General features: G+C 49.9%; 1 protein-coding gene across 1 annotated transcript; it reads right to left on the bottom strand.

The window, feature by feature from the left end:
- Positions 1 to 20,948: 20,948 nt before the first annotated feature.
- Positions 20,949 to 23,056, bottom strand: LOC128276743 (uncharacterized). Its single transcript, XM_053015206.1, has 4 exons — positions 22,185 to 23,056; positions 21,863 to 22,105; positions 21,658 to 21,795; positions 20,949 to 21,586 (listed from the first exon to the last, which is right to left on the bottom strand). The coding sequence occupies exons 1-4, from the start codon at positions 22,962 to 22,964 to the stop codon at positions 21,440 to 21,442; spliced, it is 1,308 nt and encodes a 435-aa protein (XP_052871166.1). The 5' UTR covers positions 22,965 to 23,056; the 3' UTR covers positions 20,949 to 21,439.
- Positions 23,057 to 24,837: the final 1,781 nt, after the last annotated feature.

The raw sequence follows: 24,837 nt of genomic DNA, 5'->3' as shown, positions 1-24,837 counted from the left end.
TTCGGCGTGAATTTCCGCTCATTAAGCGAAGCGATTGTGTTGGTGCATATTTTTATTCCCACTCAAGGATGTGTCGGGATCCATTCTTTGGCATTTTGTTTTTTTTTATCGCGCTTCACTCGCGATGCATTCCGCGTAATTAAACTGCACGCTTCGCCGGTGCACCGCGGCACCGCGATTGATGCGATGATGTGCAATTAGTTGGATTATGTTGCGACTGCAACGGGCTGGAAATGAGATGGCAACGATTGGATTGCCTTTGCGAGACGTGTGTGTGTGTGGCATAGATGGATGGACGATAACAGATAATTTACGTAATGACACACAGTGCCGGGCGCCATTGTTTGGAGGCTTAAGCAGCACTTTGTTTGATGCAGGAAATTGCAGATTTCATTTTCGAAATTGGAAAAGTAACATTCTGTATGAAGAAATTAAGGGTAAGTAAGTTGTAGCTGTACACAACTGCTTACAATACTTCTTCTTTTGCATGCTATTGACCAACAAATGTCATTATCATTTTACAGATTTTGACTTCTTTTATCATTTTTAAAGCGGTTTGTTGGTTTAATGTTTATGTATTATCTGTGGGACAGTTTTGATTTATTGGTTTGTTGATTTACATTTTATAATTCTAAGTTTCTTTAAGATATAGTTTTATGGTCTTAATACTATTTGGGTTATTAGATAGCTCGTTAACTGTGGTGACGCTCACGGTAAAGCTCTTTCCCTGGAGCTATCCATATATGACAAAGTCCAATACTTGATGAAAAAGCTACCTCGTAGCTATTCGGACCCCTTCATTTTAAAATAACAGTAGCCCATAAAACCCGTCCCGGCCTAACGAGCACTTTTATTACGTATTTATTGTAGTTGTCGAAAAGGTTTCCACCAACGATTTGACCTGCTTTGAACCCATTACACACGTGATCTTCTCATTTTTTTGCTTCAATACCAGGAAACGTAGAATTCCATGGCAACTATCTGGATCCAAATACACTGGGAGGCTTCTGCCGTTAGATTTGCTCACTGAGACGCTCATGGGAGGCCATCCCGACCGTTGGTCGCCGCTACGGTATTCAACACTGTGAAAAAATTACAATTTTATGTTTGTTTTTAGTATTAGTTCCTTTTTTGTGTAAAAAAGTGGTCCTTTTAGGCGTAGTATTCCTATCTTAAGCTTTGTATGCATCCACGGAGCACACTAGATTTCAAATTGTTTGCTTTCGTTTTGGTTTTATAGCAAATCGCGGGTAACTATTTTGACGTTCCAATCGGACCAGTGTCATTCCATAAATCCCTCGCCCGATGCAGATTTACTACGCCCCCTTTGCATGACCTATTACATGATTGCGTGAATCGAAAATGTGTTTTGCAAAGCAAATTCACCATTCTCGAATTGGACCAGTGCCCGTCATAAAAAATTCGCCAATCCAATCCTTCATTGTCCGTCACTTAAGCGGTGCTCGCAAAGCTCAAAAAACAATGCCCACAGCTAAACACGAAGCAAATCGGCCAAAACATATTGTTGTGACCCACTCCAGAACACTCCACACTCCGGCGGATATGATCCGGGGCGTCCCATAAAAGCCAAACCCAGCAACCAAATGAGATGCTCACGCAAGCAACAGAAATGGGCTGTTTTTGTTGTTTCTCGCCGTTTCCATGCTTCCCGCCGAAGCAATTGTGCGCCATTGCGGAGCGAATGGGTCGAACGGTTTTTCCGAAGATTTTCACCCGTTAACAGGCCCCCCACCATACGGCACTCTGAACAGCACAAAAAAAAGGAAACCGTGGGCCAAATCGTCAGCCATCATCAACCCCCGCGTTGGGGTCGGCATCAAATTTATCCAATTTATTTTTATCTCCTGCCCTCCACGACTCGGCCGACGTGTTTTCGACGCGGGAGAGCGACGTTTGATGGCGTTATCCTTTGCCACATCAGGCCCTTCCCCGGGCCCCCCGCGAGGGTCTCGTTAAATCCATCCCTCGAATGTGTCGCACTTTGGACTTTTTTGTGTTCCCGTGCCGGTTCCGGTGAATCTGTTTCACAACCGCATGGAAAATGATCTCATCGTCAGAAGAAAATGGAGGTCTCACTCCTCGGTACCAACAAGTTTCGTGGACCCGGCAAAAAGGGCCTTCACATATTAGTAAAAAAAAAATCCGTCCTTTCAGCGAAAGGAGAGACACTGGGAACAGGCAAAAAAGACCCCTTTCCGAAAGTCAAACCGGCTGGCCGCCGCCCGCAATTGGTATGATTTATGGAAGGTGAAGGATATGCTTTCTGCCGGGACCGGTTTTTTTCGCCTTGCTGAGCCATAAAATGTGGGCCCGAGCCTCACGTGTCAGCATCACTTTTGTTTCGGCCGCCACAGTCACAGTCAGGCTCCACTCCTCCTCCGTTGTGTGGGTGGCACGGCACAGCGCATCCTTCCGAACGAGTTGCAGCCCCGGGTATTTCTTCTGCCTCCCTGTGGCCTGTGGCCTCGCCCCACAGCTTCGAATCGGCATCGGTTATGGGGCAGAAAAATGAAAATCATATTATGTCTTCATTAAAATGAATCAAAATAACGCTCCCCGGCGCACCGTAAATAATAATAGCCACACGCACACACACACACACACACACACACACTAATAGAGCTGGGCCTGGGCTCTACTGGGGTGGCCAATAAGGCGGTGGGTGCAGAAGAAGCAGCGACTTGTTACTCAACGGCCTCCGGCCCCGGGGAACCTCGAGATGAAACATAGCCCCACCATAGCCCATAGATAAACATCGGCGTCTTATTGGCCGCTCCGTTCGAGTTGATACCGTTTCGCCGCCGTTTTCCGCCCCCCCCCTCGGAAATTGTGATCCCCCCGGTTGGCTCCGAGGTTTCGGCTTGCTTCCAATTTGGGGCCACGCACACCGCCGTTGATGATTTTGTGTTTGTTATTGCAGCATAAATTGCGCCGTCTTTTTGCGTGTGGCGTGTGATAACAACCAACCCCGGGTGCCACGTGGCCACGTGGATGGATGAAGGTCGAAATATTGAGCAGGGGCCATTTTTACTTTATTTCGTTTTATTTTATTAGCCAGCGAAGGCGGGCATCGGACTCGGCTTCAGCTGTTTGTAGCGTTTATGGTGGGGTGGCATAAAAGACTTTTTTCCCCGTTCTGTCCTGACTTCCATCTTCTGAATCCTGGATGGATCTCATCTTGAACCACCGAGCCACGCCGGGGCCGGGCTCACATCGCAGATAAGTGAGGTGCCACTGTAGTCAGACTCAACTCCATCAAATTAATGCGTTCCCTCCATCTGGCATGCGGTTTTTGGGGCTTTCGGTAAAGTACCATCCGGGTTGTAATCAAATTATGACGAATGGAGCGGCCCGTGGCCGATGCTCCAATGGAACAACCAATCGGAGCGTGGTAGCGGTTCAAAATAATGATAATCTCTTTTGTGGCCCGTTATGACGAGAAAAAGAAGCTTTCTTCTGCTTTCCATTTACTAATGAATTTGCACCCCGTCAGTCACTTGAATGTTTGTTTTTCTTTACTGTTTCACTCGTTGAATGCTTTTGCGATTTTAGCCAGCCGTGCCAGCAAAATATTATCTCCCAATCCCAAGCTCCGGAACGGCTTTTGTTGGTCGCCATTTTGCTACGCCATTCGCAAAATGGGATACAGTTCATTTATTTTGAAACAAAATTCAAAAGCTACGCTACCCGCGTCCTGCATAAACCCGTCCGCGGTGGAATCCAGGAGTGGGCCAAAAACCGCAACGGTCCCCCCTTCGGCCCCAGTTCCGGTGAACGGTGATTTTCTACCCGCGCCCGACGAGCTCGAGGCTCAACTTTGGATGGGTGGAAATGAAATGAAAATTACTCGCCTGATTTGCCTCTCGGCAATTACTGCGGGGAGCGACGTCTATTTTTAGTCACGGTGCCTTTATTAGTTCGCGGAAAATCTGCGCTCGGTCGGCATTCATTGCGATGAATGGGCCGACCACTAAATGGCTTTTTCGATTGGCGCACAGATGAATGAAACATTTTTGCGTAAACTCTGCCAATGCCGAGTCCATCTTCAGGGAGAGAATGTTGGCATCAAGAGTGGCTTCTCGCTTTGTGATTGAAACTGAACGGCTTCAACTGAAAGGAAAAGGAACTTATTTTACGGTCCAATTAATGGGGCTCTTTCTGGTAGCCCGAGCAGTCCCCTCGTTGGTAGTTCCCGTGCTGAAACGCATAAGTCATGTCTGCTCTGGCTTCCGAGCTGGTCAAAGATTATCTATTCAATTCGAACGACTAATCGCCAAAGCCAGGCAAAGAACCGAAATGAGAGATAGTAAGAATTCAATCGTAAAACGACCCACAATCAGCAGGTTCGGACCCCATAATCATACGAACAACAACCATAACAATTGATAAGCATAATCATCGGTCAGCTACTGGACGCGCGTGCACCAGATAAAGCACCAGAGTGTGAAGCACACATACACGGTTGGTGGCCTAAAAATGCCCGTCTCAGTGCAAAGTGGAACGCGGTCAATAGGTAAACAAACTCATCATAACTGGCCGACCGGACGAGACGCATCCTATCTGCATGTTTCAGAACAACAAACCCTAACCTTGGAGCGCGAACCAAGGTTAGGCCGAGACTTTCGAAAGTTTCCGAGTTCCCTGATAGAGTTCCCGCGTCCCTAAACCAGGAGTAACGGGCTTCGTGACCGACCGGGAAGCAATCGGAGCGCCGGAGGGCCGGGCCGCAAGGAGCGAAACTAATTAGCCACGGTGCCAGATAATCAACCACCACCGGGCGTCTCCATTTTGGGCGCCTCCATCGAAGACGGCGACGAAGAAGAAACGGGTTTCGTTCACTTCAAAAACCTGGCCTGCCGGTGCCAAGTGGCCCCGGCCTCGCTGGCCTCTGGCGTTGCAGCGAGGGCAACAGTTTCGTGGAAGAATTTCGCTACCATTATCAGTAAATTAATCACGCTGAGTTCCCGCCACGGAGGCTCAAGATTTGGAGTCCTGTGGCGGGCCGCTCGTGCGGACTGGAATGGACATAAATATTTCAAAACCTCTAGCGCCGTGCCACCGCCCGGCGGGAAGATAATTAGAATCACTTAATTAAAGATAAAGAGCCGCCGGCCAACGCGGACTGCGGGACCACCCCGCCCCCCCCACCCCGGCTTGGTCCGGGTGATCCGGGTTGCGTGCGAAAACGTGCTGACTTTGTGGCTTTTGGGGAAGGCACCCTCTGGCAGAAGCGCAGCTGGGAACGTGACGCAAACTAACACGCAATCGTGAAAAGTTCAGTAGCTGAAGGGAACAAAAAAAAAAACCGGGGCGGAACGGAAAACAAGATCTCCAGGCTGGTGTTGGCTTTCCCACCATAAATCATCGTCGGGGGTTGATTTTCTCGGCACAGCGCGGGCGAGAAAGAGGGCTACAGGCGGCGGAGGAGGAAGTGACAATTCTTGTAAACTGGAGGATGGATGGAATTTTCACATCACGCGCGCCATCGCGGCCGGAGCGGGAGTTTGTTTCGGTGGTGGCGCGGGAAGAGTGGTGCCATGTTGCCACCTGCAGCAAAGCGAAACCGATTCTGGGCCCCTGGAAGAGGATGCCGACGGAATCCATCATCGACCGTCACATACCGTCGAAGGATGGAGCTCGAATTGGTGCCGTTCGATTCTTTGTTGTTGGAATGCGGCGCGAGCAGCGCTCTCGGTTCCTTTTGTTGCCGAGAACGGGCCGAGCATATTTTATGCTAATATTCACACCGTTCCCGTTCCTGTGTTGCGCGAAACATTCTCAGGCGTTGACGTTAGCGGTTGGAGTTCCGAACGGATGCAGTTCCATTCCAGGTTCCAGGATACGACTCTTTGCAAGCAGAGACAACTATGAAGAGCGAAAGAGACAGAGCACCGGTGCGTGCAGCATTACAAGTTCTTATGGTGTTGGCAGCCGATAGAAAGTTAGATAAATAGGGTCCGGAGGGTTCAGAAAGGGGGATGCGAATATAGGGATCCCTTTTCAGGAAGAAACGGGACAACACGGCACGGGTAGCTTAATTTTGTAGTTTACAAAAAACGACCGACACCTCGCGCATAAAAGGGGATCACTTTTCAGAAGCGGAATTTGCCTGGCAAAATGTGATCGGAACTCTTCCAACGCCGACGACGATGACGCCAAGACTCTCCTTGGGGACACCCCACCCGGGGGGGGGGGACCCGGTTCTTTCTGTCCGGACAAGTATTTGCCTCAAGTTGGGTTGGGACAAGAGTTGCCAGGAGGCAATGGAGGATCGAAGAACGGTTTGTGCCGCTTGATGCCGCTGCTTGGCGCAGCGCACAAAGGCAAGCGGCCCAGCCCCCCAGCGTTCGATGCAAAGTGGATGCAAGATTCCCGATTCCCTTTTTTCCTTCCTCTGTCCCAGGGTGTGTGTGCGAGAAATGTTACAAAACATGCCATAAACAACCGACCAACCGCTGCCGTGTTAAATGGTGGTGGTGTTTTGCAAATTTTAGCACCGACGGCGCTTGACAAACGCTCGTGTGTGTGTGTGCAGCACTCGGGATGCTTTCGGAGCATAAACAGTCTGGGCTGCCAACATGCAACAAGGGATGGAACGCTCTCCTGGGAGTGCCACGTAATGCCCCGTAAGCGGATGATACTGCACGGAAGAGTTCAGAACCGGATAGGTTCGTTTGAATTTGTAAACAAATTGTTGATGTTGGATCGGAACTGCTTTACTGCTAAACATTAACCAAAAAGGCTTAAGGACCTTTTTCTGTGCTTAGTGCAATGGATTTTTAGTAGACATTTTTTTATTAAATATTAGGTTATAAAATAATATAATATTTCGAAATTGTTCCAGTATTGTTTCCTATGTTTTCTGTCTATGACCGATTCGGGCACATTGCCCTCGCTCGACAGCACTCCATCATCGTGATGGATCAATAAAAGAAGCAAACTAATAAACATCGAGCAATGAAACGACACTTACGGCTCACATGTGGGCCAGAATTCAATAATCGTAACTTATCCGAAAACGGAGTAAACAAAGCCATTTCGGGACGCGTCGGTACCAAACAGCGAAGAAGACGCAGCCCTGGTACCGGTAGCCGGATCTGAATAATTCACGCGTAACAAAAAGAGCCCGTTAAACCCGCGGACGCCGATACTCGAGGCAAATCGTGGAAAACAATTCAAATTTAATTTCCGGCACTCGGCGGCACCGACAACAGCTTGCCGCGAGGAAGATCCTCATCCGTTCCCGGATCGTTTCCCGTTTTCTTAGCTTCGCTCTGCACCACTTCCGGCGAGCGGCCAACATAAAGTGAGCACGTAAAGCAGCGAAAACATTTTCGTGTCACATTTGCATTTGCAGAAAATATGTATTTTTGTCGCGTCTTCGCGCACTCCCCGTCCGGGTCCGCCTGCGCCCGTTGGCCCCTGCCCAGGCGGGCTATCGACCAAATAAAGTGCCACCTCACGGCGTGCGCTAACGGTGGAAGAAAAACGAAGGAAATTTACTGCAACTCCACCACGCCCGGACCGGTGCGGACCATATGCGAGAACCGGTCCCGGTAACGACGACGACGACGACGACGAAAGCAATACCCAATTGCCATCATTTGGCGGTGGAATTTATTAGCCCAACCAATCGTCGTACCGCGTTTTTATTTGCACATTAAAAGCCGATGTATTCCGTCTCCGTCGGACTCCGTCGTTTCCAATCTTGTGGCCATGCTCATCCCCTTCCACTAGGATTCCAGACGAAGCGAGCGATCGTTTACGAACCTCCTAAGGAGTGCCGTGGATGAAGCATAAAAAATCAATTTGAGGAAATGCAAAATTTTGTCACCCTCGTCCGGTCCGGTTGAGGTTGTCCACGAACTTGGAGCTTGCGGAAGCTCCCCTCCACCGGGTTGAAGATTTGGGTCGGTAATGTTTGGAAACAAATAAGTCAGCTAAGCACCTACGGCGAGCCAGAGGACGTTACTTAACTCTTGCGTGCCGCGCAATAAAATATTGTCATCGAATTCCGAATTATTTGAATAAATTATATTTTCATCTTAAATTCCGGTCGGCTGGAATTGTTTCACTATTCAGAAATTTCGTCAACTTTCTTGTACGAAACCCTCAAACATTCCCTCGTTTAATGTTTGCCCAAATTCCTTCAAGGGTTCAAGGATACCTTCATGGCGACTGGGGGACAATCTACAACCTACGCACGGTATTACTTGCCGGCCTTCCGTTTGCCGGCCCCCTCAGAGTCAGAATGCTAACGTGTAATGTATATTTATTTCCCCATTTCGCCGGGACGTCCTTTCGGGGTCGTATCACTGCGCCCCAGACTACGCCTCGCCAGCCACTGCGTGTGCCGTATGTGTGTGATTCGGCCACGACCGAGCAACCGAGCGAAGCGGAGAGCGGGAAGTGTTTTATTCGCATTTTTCCACACACTTTTCCGATATTATTCCGACATTTTATTTGCCTCGGCGTCGCCGGTTGATGATGACTATAAAATCCTGCAGTTTAATGCGCGTCGACTTGACGTAGTATATTTATCCGGTCCCGGGCACTCCGGCTTCTCCGGTTTCTCGGGCCCTATGGAAACGGATAACATCGGGCGAGTGGTCGAATGGCGGAAGGAAGCACATATTTACCCTCGGGGGCTTCACGAGCGAAAGAAGGTCCTTGTGAGAGCGCATAGCGTACGATTTTCTTGGTCCACCTTGCTATGAATGTGTTCCGTGTGGTGGTTCTCGGCTCGGCCGCAGGATTCAACTGCAACTGCGTTTAGTGCATGTCCTAATTTGTTGTCCGTTTTCCGTACCGTTCCTTCGGCCGTCCTGTGGGTCGAACCGATGACTCTGTGGCTTCATTAATATTCCAACGCGATGTGGCCGCGCCGGCCGCATGAGGTTGCGCAACTGGCCACACACACACACACACGCGCTCGTGGGGGATATAGGCGGCTTATGCTGAGCATTACTGTTGCTTCGGGAAACCCTTCGAAGTTGCAATCCGCTTCTGTCGCAACGCAGCACAAAGATTTGGCCATCAACTTCGGCTTCGGGCTCTCGCTGCTGGGAAATTTCTAGCTTCTCCCTTCGACACTACACCCCTCCCTTTTCTAGCTACACATACATTTGGGGAGGACTTGAATAGCCGGGCCACTTGAAAACCGCAACATAAAACGGTGCAAACGACAGACCGCAAAGACTGTCGCTGTCGTTGCCTGTTTCGAGCGGCTAAGAAGCTCCCGAAGGAGGATTTTGGGACATCACGGGGCATCAGCAGCAGATCTGTGTATGTGTGTGTGTGTGTGTGTGTGTGTGTGTGTGTGTGTGTGTGTGTGCTGCGGAGATACGCTGGCATTACACATTCATCACGATGCTGAGGTCCCTGAGGACGAAAAGTGTCGCAATAGTTGCCATCACAAAATAGTTGAGACCCACGGGGTCCCAGGACCAAGTGCTTTGAACTTTCATTGAGTTTTTTTAAATGTTTTGCATGATAGCCAACCACCATCTTGCGAGCAATTGGCCCATCATTTAGGTCCTTTGTTACAAAATTGAACCCAAATTGTTCATCATTCCCAAAGCACCCAAAACACCAAACCCATCCTGTAACGGGATAAACGCACAACTTCGTCCTTTTCCCAACCGACTTGGTTCGGGAGCCGGGAAGCTCACCGCGCGGAAAATCGTGGAAAAGATGTGTAAGGATAACCAGGTATTTCCTCTTTTTGTTCTGTTTTGTGGTGGCGAAAAGTTTTCGCTTTGAACTCGAACGAACACACACACACACACACGTGAACGTGCTCACCCGACGGTCACACAGCCACTCGTCGACACAGTGTGGCTACGTGCGGTGCATAGCGAAAGATGCGAATTGAGAAACGTTTCCCGCACTTTCCCGCAGGTGGATCCACCTTGCCGCGAAAGAAATCGAAATTAGGTTGATTAAAGATACAACGGACGGACTGATGGGACGGGACGGGAGCGGTCGTACCGCGGCACGCAGGAAAACCCAGTTTCCGGGCGCTTGTAACGCACTCGGCCCGCGGTCGGTTTTCACCCACCCAGGCCCCCCGGAAGCCTGGGAAAAAGGAATGTGGCGGGACGACAAATAGCGGGCACGTGTGTGGGAAGCGATGGAGAAAACTTGGCCAAACACGGCCTCCGGCGTGGTCGCCTTATGGGGAGCAAGATAAAAGAAAAGTCCCCCACCCCCCCTACCCCGGACGGGACCGTCCGGGAAAACTAATTTGATCACGGAATTAAATTCAATAATGAAAATAAAATGAACAACTCCGAGGCTGGAATCGAACTTTCACTTACCTACGCGTAGCGTGGCGTGGAGAGGGGAAGGGGAGAGTGGCCAAGGACCCACGCATCATCGCCCGCCCGCCCGCCCTTCTTCTTCGGTTGTTTGTTTGTCTGTCGGGGAAAAGCCCTCGACGAAAACAAATCGACTTGGAGCCTGGACCGACCGCTGCTATTGACGGTGTCGTTAGCACCGCTGCTCCTGGGATCGATCGATTGGCGGTCGATCCGGACGCTCGGAAAGACTAATTTCTATTTTATTGAAAACGTACATCAGCGATTTTTCCTCGGTTTCCCGGTCACGCGTGCTTTCGCAACCCATCGTCGTTCGGCTTGGTGAAGCTTTTCGCCTCGTTACACCGGAGCCAGTTGCTGTTGTTGTTTCATGTCGTGACGCAGACAGCACCTCCGCACCGGTGACCAAAGGGGGGGGGCCGGTAAAGAACTTTTCCACCCGGAGGTCCTTTGAGTCCTGGAACCAACCTTTCCGTAGCCTTCGATTTAATGAAGCTTTCGGAGAGGGAGACCAAACGGGATCGTTGTACTCTAACCGCTTTGATCTCGCGATTTTCCACCGAAAAGCAACAAGAAAAACGCGCGAAAGGGAACAGACCGAACACACACACACACACACACAGGGAGCCCGAAACGTCGTAAATCCCTCAACCAGGCGGCCGGACGCGGTCGCGGTCGCAGCGATTGGCAACCAATTTTTCGGGTGGCACCAGAGTGAGCCAGTGAGCGTGAAGTAATTTTAATGAGTTTTCACGCTGGGGAGTTTTCCCGACCCGCCCCTGGGGACTTTCTTCGCCACTTTCCCAGCACGAAGGGGCACGCTGGGGCACTAGGAACTGGGAACACAATTGATCGATATCGACGCAGAATTTCGATTTCGTTTCGATGGTTCGTTTGGGGTTCGTTCGGCGTGGGTTGAGCGATTCGCCAGCGTTTTTCTCCTTGTTGTTGTTGAAGCTAATTTGGTCGGGTTCGTTTTTGATTTTTTTTTATTGCCCGCCTTTATTGCGGGGCCCACGTAAAATAACGAACCGCGTCACAGATCATTTGGCAGAACGTGTTGCCGTTTGCCTTGTTGAGTTTGTTCGGTGTTTGAGGATTGATCGATCCCTGGGCCGATAGCGATTTGAAACCGGAGGAAAAGGCTTTTGGAAAACCTCTAATTAATCCCTTTTTTTGCATCCTCGAAAAAGAAGTGTGTGCCGGCCGAAGAACGAGAAAAGAAAAACTTTTTGCATTAGTTGATTCATAAATCTTCCCTCAAAAGTTGGAAACCTTCCTTCTGGTCGTGTTAGCTCTTCATTCCACCAGAAGTTGGAAGATGAAGATATTCATCATCGGTTCAGGCGTTCGCATATACTGCCGCAAAGGCCTTTTAAACGTCGTACACAGAACGGACCGAGCTCGAGTCTCAAGCCCTAGGGGCAATGCAACCTTGGAGCTGCGACACGCGACCCACGCGGCCGCGTAGGGATATCGTCCGCCGCCGGGCACACGGTGTTTCCACGAAGGTGTGTTTCTTATAAATATTTATTAAATCTGATAATCTCTGGCGGCAGAAGCCGGTGTGTTCCGTGCAAGACGTTAGGCTCTCTCTCTCCCGCTCTCTTCACCAGGATGGCCCTGGGGGCCTCGCAGATGATGAAGGAAACCGCGAATCTTGCGGCAGCATCGATACGGGCAGTAGAGGCGCCCTCGCGCGGTGCAAAGATCGAGCCTCGAGTCAGAGATTAAACGGTAGCTCCGAAGCAAGTCGTGCCCTGTTTCATGTGGGCAAGTGGTTCAGAGGCCACCAGTAGGTGGGTTTGCTGTTCGGTCCCCCTACGGCCATGCGGGAACATTATCAAGAGTCTGTAAGGGTGTGCCGAAATGTTACTCGTGTTATGGGATCGGTAATAAGTCACAGATTGCAACAAAATAAGGCTATCGAAAGTAAAATGAGGTTGTGTATCGATTTTCATATTTGAAAAAAGTTGGGAAAATGACTCTCATTTAAGGATTAAAAAGCTTGACAAATAAAATATTCACATCTGAGAACAATAACCAATATGTCTTTTTAATGTCTGCTAACTTATTAACATCTGCTTATTAACATAACCACCGAGATGGAAATAAGCTTTCCAAATTTCGTACAGTTTGATTTGAAGTCTTACCACTTTAGAAATGAGTTTTTAATATTTACCCATTTTCTGCGAGCGTATGGCGTTCCATTTCGTTAATGTGTAAATTTTTGCTAAATGTTTACAATTTCCAAGATGATGTTAACATAGAAAAGTTGTTTTGAAAGAATTGTAGTGAATATTTGTATAATTAAACTACCTTAACACTTGTCCCCGGTTGAAGCCAACCCTTAAAGCATTATCCCCAACATACGTAGGATGTTCCGAGTCCTTGCCATCCTTTTCGGCCCACCCGCTGGGCATAGGTGAACGCACTTTTAATGCAGACATCAATTCCCTCGAGGGAAGCGCCATCTAGCCGCCCTGTCCCATCCCGTCCAAATCAAGGCTCACGAGGTGGGCCCGACCCCCGGCAGGCCCCAGTTTGTCACCGATACACTTTACAGGTTAAGGTTCGCTTCGCACGCAGAGCGTTATGGAGCAGAGCGCACGAGCGCACGGCATGCTGTGGTTTCTGTACGAGACAATCTACAGCACGCAGCCAGTGTGTATGATTTCTTGAAGATGCTTGGTCCCTCTAGAGGGTGCACCGTTAACCTGCGTACATTTGCCATGTTGCCATGTGTGTGTACGCCGTCCCCTAGGCCGGCGGTGCGATTTAGAAGAAGCATTATGTTCATTATACTTTTATGCGGCGAAGCAAAGGTACGATCGGTGTCGGTGTTCCCTCGATTTCCATTAAGGAAAATTTCCTTTTTTCCCCGTGCGGAGTCGGCCGCGGCCGTTGGCTTAACGCCTACGGCGGTGGAAGGACATTTTGTGCTGTGTCTGTGTGGCTGGGCCTCCCCGGGCCGTTCGGTTTTGCGCTCCTCGGCGAGCCAGCCCAACGTGATGTTTGCTTAATGGTTCAACTCGGAAAAACCGGCAAATGGGGAAGTGTATGTTGTCGTTGCGGTGGCGTTAGGGAGGGCGACCCCCCCACCCCGGACAACGACAACGACACTTTCGGCCTCGGATACACGTACAACTGTGTAGCTGTGTGTTTTGGAATTCCGTGAAGGAAAATTCCTCTGCCAAGTCGGGCCGGGTCGAGCGTTTTCCGCGCTCATCCTTAGCGTGCGGTGCGGTTTTTCGCGTTTTCTTTTCACGCGGACGCTGGTGGATGCAAAGAGGGGACCACCTTAAGTGCACTCGGCAATCTCGTCAAAATGGGAACAAGGTGCACCCGTTCCACGCCACACACAGTTGGTCGTTGTGTTTCCGAATCGCCCGTTCGCTTTGGGAATGTCGCGACTCGGAAATGGCACATGCCGCCATTTTGCAGTGCCGGTGCCGGTTTGTTTCCGTGAGTCTTGCTGAAGGTTCCTGCTTCCGGGCGTCCGGACGATTGCACGGAATCCACTTTGGCCGTAATCTGCTTCCGGTTACATAATTAAGTGCAAGTAGTTGCCCGCGTCGCGTTGGAGGGCCATCAGAATCGTTGATGGGAAGCAAAAAAGACGAACGAACCGAGGCCAACGTAGAATTAAGGATCTTTGCCAGAAAAGCACGCTCCGTGGAAAAAGTGGGTCTCCGAGTTTTTGAAGCATAGAGAAATTTAATCATTTAAGGACTAAGCTATAAATTCTAACATCGTGCAGCTTAAAGTTGTGCAAAATCAATCCAAACTCGTTATTTGCCATTGACAAAGTGACATTTATCTATTCAAAACAATTAAATTGCAGTTTCTAACATTATTTCTCGATCGATTCATCGGTTGGTGCTGCTGCACATCGTCTACACAGCACGCGTCACGTGCGCTTGACATTTTCATCAATTTCGAATCATATTTTTCCTCCTTCGCCCTCCGTAAGCGGATTTTGCTGTACGATTTTTCTTCGCTCCACAAGCCCTCGCCCAAGAAGCGAAATCTCAAGAAGTGGTTCGTCCCGGGGGTGCCCGGAAGTAACTAAACTTATGATTCCTCGGTCGACCCGGTCCCGGTTCCAGTCCGTTCCGAGTGAAAAGATTAGCAAACGAACCGTCAACCGAGACCGTCGAGCTGATTCCAGGAGCGTAGCGTAGGAAACGATGATGGATTTATGGCCTCAATACCGTCCCGGAAAGTCAGCCAGTCGAGCAGTGCAATTTTGTGCAAATCCTTGCTCATTCTTACGGGCATCCCCCAACACGGGGGATGCAATCGGCCACCAAACCACCGAGACTTTGGCTTTGGCGGGAAGTGCACATCCATGCTTCGCTTCGCCGGTCATCGTCTTCTTGGCCTCCCTTGGTTGGAAGGCAGCATCGTCATTTATCCTTTCAATCTGAGCTAACGAGCAGCAGCAGCAGCAGCAGCGCATTCGTCGGGACGCAGTGGCGCAGTCCCGAATGGCGAATGGCACACAGAATTTATTGAGCTGTAACCGTAATCAATAACACACTTTCCGTTATTAGAAAATCCGTCGGTCCGGACCGAAGAGAGAGCATCCCGCGCAAAGATGAGCAACCGTCGGTGTGGCCGTTGTCGTGAAGGTGAAGACGCTTTTCTCAACAACAGAAAAAAAAAGAAAGGCTTCATGCCAAATCCGCCCCGGGATCCGCCTCGGGATCCGGCAATACACTGTCACCAACGATTGCCGGGACGGCCGGGACGAAGAAATGTCTTGGCCGGGTGCCGACTTGCCGGTCTGCACAATTTCCACAATGGAAAACAAGTATTATTGAACCATAAATTATGCACTGAATTATGTTTGAAAAGGCGACAAAATCTCGCCACCCGTTCCGTTCCGGTCGTACGGACGTTGGTTGTGGGGGTTTTATTAAAACAACACAACGGGAAGTGGGGCTAATATTTGATTTATTGGCCCGATTTCCGACGCAAGTATTTGGAGTTTGGAGCTCCGATTTCGTTCCTGTAAAATGGCAAAAAACATGCAAAGCACACAGTTTCGGGCGAGCACGACATAAAGCGGCCAAATCAGGCTTCGTTTAAATTACTAGCAGATTGCATCGGTCAGCAGCCAGCAGCGGGCGCACCGGGCGATATGTTATCTCATTTTGCCCGAGGTCCTCCGGCCGCAGGAAAGTATCATCATCATCGAGAGCCCCGGCCCGGCAACGTGTTGCCTATTCAGCAATCTTTTCTCGCAAATGATGGCCCCACAGACCGTGTCGCAACACACCGTACAGCAGATTGGACACATTTATGTGCCCGTTCCGGCCCCGGCCCGAGTTTCACTCTTTCGCTGTCCTGTTTCGGGCCAGACATTCCTCATGAGCGACCGGAGCAGCTGGGGCGAAAAAGTTAATCAGCGTACGTCTTCTCCGGCGCCCACGATACGAATCAGCGAATCAGAAACGGCCACCGTCGATGTGTGCGGTGGCGAGTGGTTATGAGATTTTTCTTATCACAACTAATAACACTGACGCTGCTGACGAGCTGGCCCTGGATGAGCATCATGCAGCATCGGATGTGGACAACCGATGCAACTTCCGGAAGTGTTCGGAGGGCATGAAAAAAAAACGGATGCAACAAAAGAGCCCAAAAACCCTGGGAAGCACCTAAAAAGATATGCAAAGAGCAACGGCCTAATCATGATAACGCCTCTCAGTGTTGGTGGAACCTTCGGCGTCGTGTGGGTCTCTATGTTGCCACCGTCAGGTTGCCGCATACTATCTGGCTGCGTGTGGGCTTCCGGCGAGCCCCTTAGGCGATGTGCGTACAAAAAGGCTCCACTAATAACGGGCGTGGTGAGAAGCATCATCCTCCGCCGAGCACGCACCGAGAAGGAAGGCATCTCGCCTTTCGAGTGGCTCATCCGCAAGCCACTTCATTCGGTATGCGTGAACGACATCTTCCGAGGCTGCCTCAATTGGATTAGCTTGAAGTTGGACCACCACCACCACCATCAGCAGCAGCAGCAGTAGCACCGCTCATGTTACGGAGCATAAAAAATGATTACATCATTAGCGCTTTAGAGACGGTGTGGTGTGAACGCCCAAGATGCTGCCCCAGTTTCTTAAGCCACCGGAAGGAGTGGCAAAATGTGCTGCGAAATCATCGAACACGCTGCGTGGAAAATTGGTGGCTGAAAATCGATCCACTCGCTCTGAACGAACGCCCGCCCTCCGATCTATCAGGGCGTGAGGGACAGGGAGGGGAGGGATGTAGCACCCAGAAAAAAGGACACGTTCGCGCCCGGTAACAACTTCACGTTGCGATTACGCGTTGATGGCGACGGCGGCGATGATGATGATGATGATGATGGAGCTGATTATGATCGGGTGTGGATTACGTGACGGTGATAACAAAGTGTGTGTATAACAAACATCGCCCGGCTCGGGACCGGGAGTAATGTTGCATAAAAAAGGAGACGTTCCGGTGGCCGGAACGCGGGCGAAATGATCGATGGATGCATCGCATCCTCGGGGGGGGATTGTGATGAATCATTGTGTTTTTGGCAGCCGACCTTAACTTTTCGAGCGGTTTTGGAAATGGAAACCCCCCCCTCAATACTTTAGAGAACGTTTTAGAGTAAATTAGTTTAAATAAAGTTCGATGGAACTCCTCGAACACCGCTTTAAAAACCCCTCTTCTAAGCCCGACTCGTTAAAACAAATCGAACACCAGAATTGACAAACCGAATTGAATTGGAAAACCGCTGGCTAGTCGTCGGAAACCCATTTTAGATTCCATCGTCGGGTTCGGATGAAAATTAAAAAAAGTCCCGCGCGCAGATCCGCATCCCCATTGATTCCCGAAAGTTAAAACATGTTCCAAACAAGGTTGTCCTTGCAGCACCGCAGTGGCAGTGTTTCTTCGTGTCGCTGTGCGGGGCCAGGTAAAACGAGAAAACTAAAAATTGGAACAGCAAACCGAAATGGATTAGAACCGGCGGATTGACTGAACATCGAATGACTGCCTTTTAGTGGCAACACGTCAAGTGCGAGCCCCGTCCGAGTGGTGCATCCAATCAACCAAACTATTGTCGGTTTGCGGCTGGCCATCGAAACAGCAATAATGTTTCGATTGAACACGAGCACAGTCACGATGAGTGGCTCTAACTGGCCATGTTCTTCACCTTCACCGAGCGCACCGGGGATCGATTGCATTTCAATTTCACCAACGCAACATAACACCACACACCACCTCCTGGGGCATTAGAATTTGACCGACCGACCGGCGTGCTAAATTGGCTGCTGGACCGTTGGCTGCGGGGTTTGGAGTCAGCCGGATGGAAAATTGTCGCGCCGACACTCGACACCGGTCGACCATTATCTATTTATTATTGGCTCGTGAAAAGCATGAATTATCGAAAACGACATCCTGCGCTCGCGTTTTCGGCGGAAGGGCCGGAAACATGTACCATTTTTCATGGGCCGGACCGGGGCCAACTTTCCCGGGAGCCCCAGGAATGGGATGGTAATTGGTGTTTCGCCCAAAGTGCTTAGTTAATTTTACATCATTCATTGGTCCGCGTTACGCTCGGATTCGCAGAAAGCAAACCATAATCGACATGCGGCGGGTGGTTCCTGTGTGTGCACTTCACTTCGGTCGAACACAATAACAATAAACGGCTCAGCGGCTGATGTGAATTAATCGATAATGAGATTCGCGCACGACGCTGATCATTAATTTTCGGTGAAATAAAATCACACTCGGTGGAAGCTCAGGCGAGGAGACATATTGACAGTGCCTTACTCTGCGCTCTATTATGCAACTTAATGGTACAGATATTCCGGCTTGATTTTCTGCAAAACTTTTATCGGACGATCCTAAAGTCTCTAAACATAATGACACTCCGTAAAATAGTTTTACACGAAGCCGTACCTAAGCCTAGTCGCCCATCGTTGTCCGGAACTCCTCATCGGTTGGCCAACTTGCCATTTAAATGCAAATGCAACCCACGGTCCGGCCGAGGGCATCGTTGACATAAAGCTTAATAAGCCGCTACTAATCTGCGTGTGAGTCGATTTTTAGAGAAAACATAGAAATTATTCCCTCTAAATGGCCCGACACTAACGGCCAGAGTACCGGAAAATCCGTCCCACGGCTTTCCACTGAATAAGCTTTCGCTCATTACGAAAAGTTTTCGCTTGACTAAGGCCACGGCTTTTGCACGGGCATGAATCGCGCTCCCTCGCGCGCCATTTCGGATTCGGACCGCCCAAAAGGCCCTCAAACGGGGATTCGCAGGCGATTACAGGGCGATTAAAAATTTCATTCTAATTGTTTTCCACCGTGTGAACCTCCGGGGCTAAATGTTCAGCAAACCCGCCCTGCGTTTACCGAAAAAATAAGGCCAAATCCCCACGAAGATCCCAGATCCCTTCAAAGTGCAGGAAATTAATAATTTGTGAGCCAACCACCTTCGCCAACCTCACTGATTGCCATAGGTTTCGCACCGGATTCGACGTTCTTGTCGACTGAAAAATGCTTCCCCATAAAAGAGTCTTACGCACCTACGGCAATTAACATTCTGCGCAACGATTAACACCACGATGATGACATTTTTGCTCGACGGGCCCACAGATAAGATGAAGCGACTGCGACTAGCAATAAAATCCGTTCCTGGCAGTTGGCAGAAGGAAATTGGAATCTTTTATTTCATTTTTAATTAGCAATCGGCACAGGGAGATCCTCGGTGGCCGGACGGACTTTAAAAGCCCTCCCTGAGAATGGCTGAATTTGTCGCGGGCTGAATCGAGAAAGTTGTTCACTTTTACCTTGGCAGAGCCGTTTTATTACAATTTTATTTTATTGTTTCACCCCCCGCAAAAAGGAACCATCTACTTTAAAGTCCAAACAACGCTCAGCGGCTCAAGGACGGTGTCCCGTACTTGTTACGCCGATTAAAAATGTATCACCCAGACCCCGAGCGGGAACGGGGGGCGAGCGGAAATGAAGCTCTCTAGTATCATCATCATCGTTAAGTCAGCTGTCACGCTGTGACGTAAAATGTCCTCCGAAGCGGAAACTCTTCGAAGCTCCTGATTCGGCCAGCCAGCCAGCAATCGAAGGCGCGTAGTGGAAATTGCCGCGCGCCGGAAATGGACACGGAAGATGAATAATGATAATGAAGAGGAACACTTACCCTAACGACCGCCGTCGCCGCCGAGCGTACGCCGAATGGCGAAGGATTGGTGGATTGTTTTTTCGCCGTTTTCCCTCGTTTTTTTTTTGTACTGCTGCCCGTCCAACAGGAAGCGGGCGTTTTGCTGGCAGGATAATCATTTCGGGGGCGCGCCTTACGGAGCGCGTATACCGGATGCCAAAAGTGACGAGCTACGAGCGGGCGATGCAATCCGAGGCCGAGAAAACGGCCGATCGATCGATCCATTGGGATCGCCTGTGAAAACTGTGTCAAGTGTTTGACTGGGGATCATTAAAATTCTGCATTCCGCGGATTAATGGGCTGCAAAGCAGAGACCAGATTGCAGTTGCAGCTGCAGCAGTGTCAAGAAGCTTCGCTTACCATCCTAACATACTCACTTGAATAAAATAACAGGATGGCGACTATAGTCCTTCCTGTATTACACAAAAACACGGACCTAACAATAATTAACAAGCAAAAAAGGGAGACCAGGTTCGAACTTTCCACTATCTGCCACTTCCATGTTGATGGATGCATTTTCATGCTCGTGTGGGCCTCTACTCTACGACGGCCACGAGGGAAGCAACACATATGGTTTCTATCGTTCAAAATGTTGCAGCTCCCGCGTGACCCATTGCACTGGGCCACAGCACAACCGGGACCGTGAAATATCGTGCTCGTTTTAAAATATTCATGAATGCCCGCAACTAGGTTACCAGTTCGCGCCGTTCGCCGTAAATCGCCGTTTTTTGTTGCCGCGTCCTGTTTTTTTTTCTTCATTATTTCGGTGCAACGTACGGCATAATGAATGGCTTTTTGCATGTCGTCAGCGAGCGAGTTAGGCACTTTTTGTGTTCCGCGTGCCATTTCGAGTGCCATATTTTTCTGTAAATTTCTACTAACATTTTGTTTGGCCTTAAGTTTAAATTTTATTTACCACCAACCCCAACACACAGAGTCTAACAGTAACAGTAGAAACTTTTCCATTTAAAGTACTCCCCGTGTGGGGTTTTCCTACATTTTACCCACACACTGCCCACAAGTAACTAAAAATGCTATTCAAAGGAGCAGCAGACAATACGGGGGGCGGGCTTGCTATGTAAATGAATCCGGTATCCGGTGCAAACTAGCTCCGTCAGTCGAAGCGGCGGCCCGAAAGTTACAGTTTGGTTAACATTTCCAATTCCACTTCCGTCAGTGGCCACCAGTACTGGGGGCTCCCGAAAAGCGCAGCGCCGCCCGCGGAACGTATTCAACAATTTATTTTAATTGAAAAAGTTAACTTTTATCGTCAATTTTTAGTGGCACGGCCAGCGTTTAGTGAGTATCCCGGAACATCGCCAACATCGGGCCACCAAACATGTGTTCCCTTTTGAGCGCGAGAGAAAGAGGGACGCTTTAAAGCCGCATACGTTTTACGCCAATTGGCAGAGAAGGACTCGCGTTTCTTACTTTTCTCTGTCTTTTTGGCCCTCTTCACCAACTGTCCATCAGCCAGTGACGCTCCACTCAAATCGCCCCACTAAAGTTTTGCTCCCTCCCCGTGGGAGGAATTCATTTTAATGGACTATTTCGTTGGGAGCGCAATTTGCCTCATATTTTGTGCCGTATACCGGCACGGGAATGTCCTTCGGGATTGTAATGCTCTGGATTTCTCTGGGGTCTCAAACCAGTGTGTGTGTGTGTTCCAACCGACAAAGCGCCTCCTTTTTAATGTTTAATAGCCACTTGGCTCAATTCTCGTCTTCGTATCGTCCGCGCTTCGCGGTGTCTTCTAATCTCTCGCGGCGGCTCGTTAAAAAATATGCTGCCCATTTCCGGATTGTTGCCGGTGCGATGAACTATTGGTCGGGCGTTCGCCGAGTTGAAATGGTTGAATGTTGGGCTTTTTTTAAATGGGACGTCAGCGTCTAGTTATATTGATAGAGCATTTCGGAAACGTTTGATGGAGCATTTCCACACCGCGGTCATTGATTGAGCAGCCAATCGAGATGAACGTCTCGAGCATGGGGAAACTTTCCGGAATGTTAACCATCTCGGTTGCTGTGAACTGCAATCGAGTAAAGGAACACGTTAGCGCGTCTCAACTTATCCCGGCCACTTCGCACCAGCCTTGCTTACCTCTCTCCACTCCGATATCGTCAGATGGCGAACGTTGGTCGGGGGAAGCTTTGAGTAGTCACGCAAGCTTGAGCCAATCAACCGAAGATCCTGCAGACGTGGCAATTGGTTGATTCGCTCGAGGGCCTCCGGTTCCATCTGCAACGAAGTACGCACAGTGAGCAGGACACACCCACATCCATTCAGGCTGCGATCTGATCCTTACCTCACAGTCATCAAATACCAACACCTCAAGTTGGGAGAAATTTTCGCAAATGAAGTGCACAACGGGAACTGCTAACCTGGCTTCCACGAGCTCCAAACAGGTCAACTGGGGCGCAAGCTGGTGGAGCCCCTGGAACACTCCCACTCGAGGATCACTCGATGTAAAGCGGACCTTATCGAGTGAAGCCATTGGCGTACATCCGGTAAAAACATGCGGTTGTACCTTATTGATGAATTCAAGGCGCTGCAAACAGGAACCCGCACCCCGCAAATGAGCCACGGAGCCACGGACCAATATTTGGTGGTCAAATCCCGGTACTTACCCTCAGCTTGGTTAGCTGCGCCAGGCACGCCAACTCACCTGGCTCGAAGCTGGCTACATTAATCCCCAGACGCGTGATGCGCCGGCAATGGCTCGCGATGGTCAGTATCAAGTCTCTCGGGGTCGCGCAGCGGATCGAGAGCTGGTCGAGCGTGCGGTGCATTTGAAAAAACTCGAAACAGGACCACCGAAGCTGCTCATGGCGATTTTCGGGCCGCAGCTTCAACTGTTCCAACCGGGGAAAGTGCAGCCGAAAAAGCCGCTCCGTCGCGGAGTTCATTTCAAGGCGCTTCAGCTGGCCACTGAAATGTCGCAAAACATCGGCAAAACTTCCGTCGTCATTGCACAAGGCCAAACCTTCCAGCTGCGGGGCGTTGCTGGGTAACCGGAGCGCATCCCGGATGGCTCGTAAATCGGACGATACCACGCTGAGTTGCAAGTGCTTCAGCTTGGCCAACTTCGGGCACGGGGCACCGAGCCGGTTGGGGTCGTTCCGTGGCGTCTCGATGGCAAGACAGCTAATCGCCAGTTCCTGCACATTTGGGACCAAGGCCAGAAGCCGTTGCAGTTGGTCGGTAGTGAGCGTTTCCTGTGACCATATGATCAGCGTCAAAATGTGGGACCCGAATTTCTGTAGCTTCTGTAGCACTTCTTCAAAAGTCGGCCCAAAGCGGCTGCCCAGCTCGAGCTCAAGGTGTTGATATAATCGGTTACTGTTCAGCCAAATCAAACGATAAGCCGAGCTGGTCATTTGCGTGTGAATGAACACCACTTGATTCATGCGGGGACCTCGGAATACCAGATTCTCCCATTGGCGGCAGACAAGCGAAGCCGCTTTCAGCTCAACCCACCCGAGGTAGTTAAAAATGATGGCCAAAACCTGAAAAAGGCTCACGGCTTGTACTGCTGCTGCTGCTGCACCTGAGCTACGCACTCACAATTCCCTTACCAGGTCCGGAAACTCGGAATAAGGCATCTTGCAGCCGGAATGCCACGATAACCAGGTTCACTCAGTGCGCTCGCACTGCAGTTTCTGTTGTCGAACTGCAACTGGTCCCGTCATGTGACTTGCTAAGTCAATAGTAGTAGTGAGCCGGCGTGAGGGATGCGCGTGTGCAGCGGCGTAAGTGCAGTGCGCATGACCGTGAAGTGAACCCTGCCCGGCTCACGAATAATGTTGCGCAGTTCGATGTGCGGCCAGTCGGCACCTAAAGGATGGGTGGTGCGAACAAGACATATGCAGTAGCTCGATCGGCAGCACCGAAAACCTGTATTTTATTTTTTTAAGGATTTACATTTTGGCCAACTGAGGAGGTTTGGTGCGAACTGAGTCGAACATTAAGGTTTTAAAATTCACGCTACAGCTTCAGCCAAGGGGAGTCAAGATTGTGTTAGCGAAACAACTCCATTGACGTTGTTTGAGGGAAGGTTGGCAAACATTGACACTACGGCGTTATCACTAGCGCGCGCGCAGCATTATCTTGGCGTGGAGGGGCGTAGGAGTTTAAGTGCAAGCGGCCGGCCGTATGTACTTTAATTCGCAATGTTGGTTATAAATAATACTAGCCGAGTGGGCCGTTGAGTTGTTTAAGTGCGGATTTTAGCGAGCACGGCTAGATTTTTGCACGTGTTGCGTATACAGTGGAAAGCAAAAGGAAGTTCAGTTACTGAATAAATTTGAATAATTTGTGAAAAAATGAATATTCTTCTTTTTGAATCGCCCGTTCGAAACGTTGAATGTTAGTTTGAGGTTCTAAAGTAATAGTGTAGTAGTAAATTGTTAGTAAAATACTATCAATCCAAGATGTTAAACTTTATTGGCGGACTCTGCTAAATAGAAACACTTTTTGCTCCATTATTGCTCCTTATCAAAATGTGATAAGCCAAACAGCGCACCATTGGAGCCGCGTTTTTAATTGCTTTTTGTAACTACCGATCAAACGGCTGGCTCAATTGCCAGCAAACTGAGCCTCCAATCATCGCTTCCCGGTGTTATGACTTCCCGGCACTGTCTCGACTCAGCGTGAGGGCTGAAAATGGCTCGCATAAATTCAATCCTATGGCCCCATCTTGGGCAGCACTTCTCTGCGAAACGCTGCCGACCCAATAATCTTGCCGATTGTGTTGCCACAAACAATACTGCTCTGCTGTACTTCCGTCCCGCCGCGATTTCCGATGCCGACCGGAGCCTCCGGAGCCTGAGGAGGTTTAATTCGCAATTAACACTAACTAATTGGTCGAACGGTTGGACAGGCGGCCCAGGCTACACCTGTCGGTTGCATCCTTCGGTGCCGACGACGGTGGCACCCGGCGGGGCGATTATCGTTAGTTCGATACGATTACGGTTACTTTATTTTCTTCCCGGACCCGGGCCCTACGAAGATTGCGTCGACGACGCCGAGGTCTTAAATGTGTCAAGAATGTGCGGCATAACGGAGCCCGTTCGAGACCCATTGCCGGAGTCCGGCAAGAGGCATTAAAAAGCCGGCACCTCGAGTCGAGAGTCTTCGATTTGGAACTTTCTTCGGAACCACCACCGGGACGGGAAGATGATAAAGACGCCTGCCTGTACACCTGGTAGCATCTCATCTTGACCCCCGGGCGGGGTCACAGAAGGATTTCCAATCGAACCGGAGTGTGTATAAAGTTAATAA

This window comes from Anopheles cruzii, chromosome 2, assembly GCF_943734635.1.
Source record: "Anopheles cruzii chromosome 2, idAnoCruzAS_RS32_06, whole genome shotgun sequence".
NCBI lineage: Eukaryota > Metazoa > Arthropoda > Insecta > Diptera > Culicidae > Anopheles > Anopheles cruzii.
The sequence above is the reverse complement of the archived record's forward strand: the minus strand, read 5'-3'. Positions and strand labels throughout refer to the sequence as shown.